At 46.2% G+C, this 8,240-nt stretch overlaps 1 protein-coding gene across 3 annotated transcripts; it reads left to right on the top strand.

Annotated features, from left to right (window-relative positions):
• The first annotated feature begins 3,135 nt into the window (after positions 1–3,135).
• LOC139437623 (ral guanine nucleotide dissociation stimulator-like) lies at positions 3,136–7,976 on the top strand. 3 transcript variants are annotated; one of them, XM_071211973.1, is made up of 6 exons: positions 3,136–3,351; positions 4,960–5,068; positions 5,947–6,140; positions 6,754–6,813; positions 7,021–7,208; positions 7,471–7,976. In XM_071211973.1, the coding sequence occupies exons 2-6, from the start codon at positions 4,991–4,993 to the stop codon at positions 7,722–7,724; spliced, it is 774 nt and encodes a 257-aa protein (XP_071068074.1). In that variant the 5' UTR covers positions 3,136–3,351; positions 4,960–4,990; the 3' UTR covers positions 7,725–7,976. The 3 variants fall into 3 exon arrangements, with proteins under 3 accessions (XP_071068074.1, XP_071068073.1, XP_071068075.1); XM_071211972.1 differs by having other exon boundaries at positions 4,932–5,068; XM_071211974.1 differs by lacking the exon at positions 4,960–5,068.
• Positions 7,977–8,240: the final 264 nt, after the last annotated feature.

Raw genomic sequence — 8,240 nt, 5'->3', positions numbered from 1 at the left:
GTGAGACTGTGTGCGGTCATACAATACTGAGGAACCAGAATCTCCCCACAACACGGTGTTAAATGAATGGTTTATGTTTGTGTCCTACTGCTTTCCTAAATATATGGTAGTGTCATTATAAAAGCTACTTTTATAAACATTTTTCACATTATCAGTGTTTGGGTATAGCATTCCCACTCCCTAGCCTTGATAACTTTTCATCTAGATCAATTTAAAACAACTTAAGATAAATGAGCATTGAATTATATGAGTATCATTAAAAGGGGAAATGTTAGGTTGTATATATGATAACAGAATAAAAATTTTTAAAAAATTCATATAACTACACTACATGAAGACTGGATCCTAAGTTAAATTCTGAACTTTAATCAATAGGATTATTAAAAATATACTATCATCAATTGTAACAAATGCCTCACACCAAATCTAGTTGTTGGTGGAAGGGTGGTATATGGGAACCCTGTATTTTATACATGATTGTTCTGTAAACCCACAAGTTTTCTGCCAAAGGGGAAACATAATCTCTCTGGACAGATACATGGGCACATGCAAGCACACACAAGCATGCACATATATGTGCACATGCACAGAGATGTGCATGCACACACCCATATACAAACACACCCCTTCTCCTTTTAACCTTCCTCCTATCTTCAGACAATGTCCTCTTCTGACCCTACGTGCTGCCCTCCCCATCTGGGTGAAGGAAGCACTTGCTGCTGAGCAACTTGGAAGAGACAGTTGTTCTGGTCCCCCATCCCTGCACAGAGCAGCTCTGTCCTCTACTCCTGCTAACACCTTGGCCAAGGTGCTCTTCTGGGCCATCACCAGGACAGCAGAAGGTTTAGTGGCTGACAGGGGGCCAGATGGCCAAGAAGCTGGGGTCCAAGAGGCACAAGCCAGAGACAGGAACAGGATTCAGGGAGGAGATGCAAACAGGCTCAAAACAGGGGAAACCTGCACATCGTGTTCTGTGAACTGCTCCAATCCCTCTGCAGGTTGATTTTCCCTGGACAAATATGGGACCATTTGGCATCTCCTTCTCTCTGTTCCCTAAGCTGCTCTTATTCTCTCCAACAAAGCAGTCTAGACCTCTAGGCCAGTTTTAGAAAGGAAGAGGGTCTTAAATAACTAATTCTTAAGCATTATCATCGTAAAACAAACTCATTGTTTACTAAACATAGGGGAATATTAGACAGCCACTGCATTATCAGCCAAAGGGGTACTGATGCAAAATACCAGAAATTGGTTGGTTTTTATAAAGGGTATTTATGTGAGGTAGGAGCTTACAGATACCAGGTCATAAAGCATAAGTTCTTCCCCCACCAAAGTCTATTTTCACATGTTGGAGCAAGATGGCTGCTGATGTCTGCAAGGGTTCAGGCTTCCTGGGTTCTACTCTTCCAGGGTCTTTTCGTCCCAGGGCTTGCTTCTTCCTGGGCTCAGGTTTCCACTCTTCCTGGGGCTTGCTTCTGTTTCCTCTGTGAGCTGACTTCCCAGGACTCCAGCTTAAGGCTTCAGTGTCAAACGCCAACATCAAAAACCCTCAACTCTGTCCTTTGCCATGCCTTTTATCTGTGAGTTCCCACCCACCAAGGGGTGGGGACTCAACACCCTAATGATGTGGTCAAATCAAAGTTCTAATCATAACTTAATCACACCCAGGTACAGGCCAGGTTGCAAACATAATCCAATACCTATTTTTGAAATTCATAACCATATCAAACTGCTCCAACCACTCGCAGCCTAATTCTCTGGGACAAACCTGAAGTAGCTGAAGTCTCTAGTTATAGAGATCAGGGACTTTGTCTAGATCACTTGACATAATGCCAATGCAAAAAATCCCCTCAGCAAGCACCTTTGGGCTGTGATGATGCTAATCATGGGCACTTCTTAGCAGAAAACTTTGTTGGACTTTTTGAAGTAGCTCTTTCTAGCGGTCATTGTCAGAATGATGTATGTATTGGCCTCTTTATCTGTTATGGAACATTAAATAGAATGGTTGGAGAGGAAACTGACCAGCTAGGATGCAAAGTTAAAGAGGGCTGTAAAAAAGAATGAAGTTCTGATACATGCAACAAGGATAAACCTTGAAGACGTCATTAGAGTGAAACAAGCCTGACAAAAAAAGACAATTGTATGATCTCACTTATGTGAAATAATTAGAATAAGCAAATTCATAGTTAGAATCTAGATGTAGTTTACCAGGGGACAAGGTAGGGACAGGAAGAGGAAATTAAGGCTTAAATTGTATAGGACTCTGTTTGCATTGATTGTAAAGTTTTGTTAATAAATGGTGGCAATAGGAGCACATTGTGAACATAATTAACAGCACTGAAATATGTATCTGAATATGGTTAAAAATAGGTTGTATGGATGGCAATAGAATAAAACTTTTCCAAAAAATCGATTGAATTGAACTACACAAACAATGAACCCTAAGTTGAACCATGGACAATAGTCAATAGTACATTTATGGAAATGGGCCACCATCAATTGTAACAAATATTCTATATCAATGCAAGGTGTCAATAAGATGGTGGTATATGGGAGTCCTGTATTTTATGTGTAATTGTTCTGTAAACCAAACACTTTTCTAGCAAAAAAAAAGAGTAAGTTCACACATTTGAAGATATTTCCTGTCTATTTTGTTTTACTCAGTTAAAATCTACCAAGTAGCTGCATTAATTTTTTTTTTTTTTTGCCACACACCAAGTTATCACAAATGTAATGGCTTTAAACTAAGCCCATTTTCTACCCAGCACTTTCTGTGGGTCAGAAATCTGGGTAAACAGCTCGGTCCTGTGCTCAGGGTCTTATCAGGTAGAAATCAAGGCTTTGTTCCAGGAGGTTCTGGGGAAAGACCACAACGGAGGTCGTTCAGGAGGTTGGCAAACTCAGTTCCTTTCTCATGCTTTCCACACCTCCCTCCATCCTCAGGGCCGCAGTGGCACCTGGAGTCCTTCTTATACTTCCAATCTCCCTGACACCCTCTTCTTCCTCACTTCTCTACATTTGGAGGTTCATGTGATCACACTGGGCCTCGCCTCCTCTTTAGATTTTGAGGCACACACAGCCCCATCAGCCTGCAGCAGTTTAACTGACAACTGCCCCTTCCCAGCTGACAGTTCTATCCCCCTGCCTTCCAGTCCACAGCTCACTGAGTGTCTATGACCTCTGTGGCCCCACTGTGACCTGTGCCAAGACTTTGTTCTTGGCAATCCCCAACAATCTACTTGCTGCCAAATCTAGGGTCCAGTCTGGCCCAGTTCTCCTAACCTGTTGGCACCTGGCACCACCTGGCACCACCTTCAAAGTCTGAGGCTGTGCTTTCAACTGAGGCTCCCCTGGGTAAGGATCCACCTCCAAGGTCACTTGTATTATTTGCAGGATTCAGTTTCTACTGAGGTCCTCTGTCCCTTTCTGTTTTCCAGGCACTCCCTCTGTTTTTTCCCATGTGGACCCTGCACAGGACAGCCCATAATACCGCAGCTTCTTTCCCAGAATGAGTGATAGGAGGGAGGGAGAAGGAGTAAGAGAAAGATATAAATAGAAAGACTGATAGATATAGATAGATACATACATACATAAAGAAAGAAAGAACAAAAGAGAACTAGCAGGACAGACGTCACGGATGGTTTCTTTATGGATCTTGGAAGTGACATATCATCTCTTGTCCATATTCTATTGATTAGAAGAGTCACTAATTCCTCACAAGGATATGTAAACCAGGAGGCAGAGATCCTTGGAAGCTATTTACAGGCTGCCTACCACATAAAGTAAAATGAGGCACTTATTCTGATTTATATATTATGGGTAGCCATTGAAACATTTATGTGAGAGGATGATGATATCTGATTTTCATTGAATTTCAACTCCATCATGGAGTAGACTGGAAAAAGAAGCTAAGAAGGGGAGTTACTTTCCCAAGATCACGTCAACAGAAATCAAACCTGTTTTGGGTTGAACCTCCTGCTGCCTCCCATTCCTTCTTTTAATTCTTCCACCTCTAAGTTCATGTATTCTGTACTTGTGCCACCATTCACAAGTTTTATAGAGACTACTGCATATACTTCTGCTAAACTCATTAAGAAAGTACTTGCTAGAATGATCTTCATAGTTCAAGTGGGGAGACTGGGAAGACTCCAGGGTCACGGAACTGGCAGGAGAAGGAGTAAGGTATGAACCAATCTCCACCTCCACAAAACTGGGATCTTGAATTTCTCAGGCCTTCCCGTTGCTATAGGGATGGCTGTGGTGGTGTACACGTAGATTTAAATAGAGGGCAAAGGAGAGGAGAGTCAGCAGCCAGAGGGGCCTTAGGTCAGGTTTTATCCAAGGTGAGGGCACAAGTAAAGAGACCCAGGAAATGGGTCCTTGAGATAGAACAAAACTTGGAATCCATAACCAGTTACCAACATTGTAGAGACAGCCCCTCCTCAGCTCACTTGATCAGAGATGCTCGAGAGAACAAGATGTTTTCTTGTTTGCTTACTTCCCAGGAATCTCACCTCAGTAAAACCTGAAGTGAGAACCTTTTCCATGCTGCAGATGTTGGCTAATCCCTCATTGCAGAATAATCTGGCCATTCAGCAGGAGACACCCAAAGGAAACACAGGGTGGCACAGGGTAGGGCAAAGAAGACCAGAAGATGATTGTGACCCTGTCTGGGCACCTCACAGCAGTTCTCCCTCCCAGCACATGTGTGTGGCCTGGAGGAGTATCAGGTGCTCAGGTCCTGGAAAGGAGCAGGTTGTTGGTGGGATGGGACCCTGGTGGGCCTATATGTCCACACCCAGATCATGGCTGGCAGGGCAGGGAGTGCTGGGATGGCGATCATCTGCCCAGATGTCAACCAACAGCTGTCACCTCCTTTCCTCACGGACGGAAGACAGGGTTCTGTTTCTCATCTGGGGACTTGATGCCTCCAGGCCTGGCTCCTGGGCACTGTCTTTGCAGGGCTCCACCTGGGAAATTGGTGAGAAGCTGGATGAGACTCATCCACACCATGTCATCATGCAAGCAGCAGGCACACCACACTGCCCCCAAGGACCGGTGTAGGCCAGAGGTGAGAGTGGCTGCACAGCAGTCTCTACACCCAGGGTCCAGAGGCGGTAAAGGAGGGCTCCAGGACCCCAGCCTGGCAGCTCCCCAGGCTCCCTCTCAGGTTTTTTCTGATTATTGGTACAGGGCCCCACTCCCAGAAGTATCTGAACTGAAGCCATTCTCCCATTCCCACTGCCCAGCCCCTCTCTTGGTCATAGGAGACACTGTTCCTATATTTGTACTAACACAGAAAAGAGGCTTTTATAATGTTTTCACTTCATTTTGAACCATGACTGCCTCTGCATTTTGTGATGTTTTGGTCATTTTTATTACCTGTGTATTACTCTGTTTGACTGTTCTTACACAACTTCTCCGATGTTACTAATGTCATACTTAGCAGGACTGTTTTTACCAAATAAGAATGAGGGGATGATACTAATTATACCTGTCTCTGTGACTTGCCACCCTGAGGAACATGTCACTGTGACCTCTTGAGACCTAGTGACTGGGCTGCAGAATGCTCAGGAAGGGATGTGTGTTAGCAGATATCCAGCCTCTCCCAGCCGAGGGACCTTGATGTGATTCCTTTCTGTTGTATTTCAGCAGTGCTGCTGGGAAGACCATATGTCTATCAATATTCTAATGCTCTTCACACTCTGTACAGATCCCCAGGAGTGGGGTTGCTGGGTTGAAGTATGTGCATTCTTAATATTTTAATATCTAGAGCCAGATAACTTTGAAAAGGGGCCATCTTATTTAAGTAGCCCACAGCAGTCTCTGATGGTGGAGGCTTCCCTACATCCCACCAGCCATGGGTGTTATCATTTTTTTTTAACTTTTGTCAAATTGGTGCCAGAGCAGAAAAAGAAATCACATGTCCCTCCTTTGTCCCAACGTCAGTATAAAAATACATTGGCTTTGAATCCAGCCAAGACTAGCATGGTGAAGAAGATCAAAGCAGACAGGGTGGAGAAGTTGGTAGGACAACTGGTACCTGCCTTCCAGTGTGGGAATTTCTCTTTCATCACCAACTTCCTACGCAACTACAGAGACCTGGCCACCACTCAACAGGTCCTGGACCTTCTCTTCACAAAGTGAGCACCTCCACCCAGCACAGCCACTATCCTGCCGCATACCAGCAGTGTGTCACGGGAAGTTCACTTCACCTCTCTGAGCCTCAGCGGGCTCCTCTGAAAAGTGGGATGGAGAGAGGACAAACGTCATAGGGTTAATACGAGGATTAAATGGGAAAAGCCATGGAAAGCCTTGCCAGGGGCCTGGGTTTGGGTTAAGGGCTGCTGGGGTGCTGTGGCTCATATATGCATTGTTTCCTCTCCCTGTGAAGAAGTGCTCTGACTCACCCCTGTCTGACTTGGTGGCCATGGTCATATTTTCCCATTTCTAAAGGGCCCCAGTCCTATGGATAGCTAGAACAGGGGTCCCAGGGGGCTGGTAGATGTGACTCAGGCCCTCTCAGTCATCTGGGAAGGTGCTGGTTGGGGCTTATTCATTCAACAACTATATACTGAGTTCTGCTATTTGCAGGCCCATCTCCAGGCATTTAGCATAACTGAACGAACAAATGAGACACAAAGTCCTGCCTGCTGGGCTACCACTCTAGTTGAGGAGTGAAGATAGTGAAAGCACCCACCCTGAGCGGGTAGTGTGCACAGTGTGTTAGAAGCAATGCCACCTGGTCTCCTCTAGATATGGATGCATCCTCCCATATACTAAAGAGGACGGTGGACCCCTGAACCAACTGAAAAAGTGAGTAGACTTTGGGACAAGTAGGAGGGTCTCCTGTCTCCGCAGAACAGTCAAGATCAGTGTGTACTGGGGGATGGTGGCTCAGGAGGGGCCGGGCTGCTGGGGAGGGTCAGGCCCTGGGGCCCAGCCCTGGCAGGGGGGCTGTGGTGGGGAGTATGGAAGGACTGGCCTGGCCTCTGACTCTGTTTCCTGCCTGACTGCCCCCAGTGCCATCTCCTTCATCCTGAGCACCTGGCTGCATGAATTCTCAGAGGATTTCTGTCAGCCCCCAGACTTCTTGGCCCTCCAGGTGGTGGTGGCCTACCTCCAGCTCAATCTGCCGGGGTCAGAGCTGGAGCAGTTTGCCCAGTGTCTCCTTACCCAGCACGAGCAGGCAGAGGCCATTCAGGCAGAGGGTGAGCAGGAGGGGGGATGGGTGCCCCTGGGCAGGTGATGGGGAGACTGGGGGGCAGGACATAGGGAAGAAGCTCAGAAGCTGGTGGTGGCCTGGAGCAAAGAAAGAGTAGCCTCAGACCACACTTCTAGGGGACTGCAGCTTGGGAGGAGCTCCTGGGGTGGGGTATCTGGGCTTGGGCTTCTCAAAGGCAGTGGGATACTTTGCCTCTTTGAAAGGCAGAAGGATGGCAGGCATGTGGATGAACTTTCCTCCTCTTGCAGCTCCAGCACCAGTTCCAGAGCCAGGCCTACAACCAGACCTTGAGCTAAACTTTCCGGCAGCACCACCTCTGCCACCAGCTCCAGCTCCAGGGGCAGCTTCTGGGTTGGAGGTAGCTCAAATTTCAGAGGCATCTCTAGAGTCAGTTGTAGCGCTTGCTCCAGCAGCTGCTCAAGAGCTAGAGACTGAGGGAGTTTGGCTGACTCCTAAACCAAGCCCTCCCTTGAGAGACAAGAGGGAGACCCTCTTCCAGTGAATGAGCAGGGCCCCAGCACTGACCTATCGATGCTTAATCTGCTTCTGCAAATACGAAGGGCCACTGCTTCCTGGGATTCAGAAGAGAAGACACAGGAATTGTGGAGGGAGGATCTGGGGGAGATGTGGGTGGGTGATTAATTTCTGTATGAAAGGTAAAAGAAATACTAACCATTTGGGTAGAGACACTATTTTTTTTGTCAATAACAAGTTCCTGACCAGAGTATTACATTAAATTTCTGCTTCTATGATACCCTGGAGTTGCAGTTTTGTTCTTTATTTCCTTTGTTATTTAAAATGACATTCTTTCCTCTTTAAATTAAGAAACTCTTGAGGGTCATCAAGTTTTTAACACGTAATAAATTCAAGAGCCATCCATTCTTCTCTAGTTACTGAAGGAAACACACGTTTCCATGTTGCAGAGCAGATGTGCATTTCACTATCATTAAACTGAGCAAGGAGGAGAGACAGCCCATCAGAACTCCCAGGATGAGGGCTCAAGGGGCATTCACAGGAT

The sequence above is a fragment of the Dasypus novemcinctus genome, chromosome 26 (genome assembly GCF_030445035.2).
Source record: "Dasypus novemcinctus isolate mDasNov1 chromosome 26, mDasNov1.1.hap2, whole genome shotgun sequence".
Classification (NCBI taxonomy): Eukaryota; Metazoa; Chordata; class Mammalia; order Cingulata; family Dasypodidae; genus Dasypus; species Dasypus novemcinctus.
The sequence above is the reverse complement of the archived record's forward strand: the minus strand, read 5'-3'. Positions and strand labels throughout refer to the sequence as shown.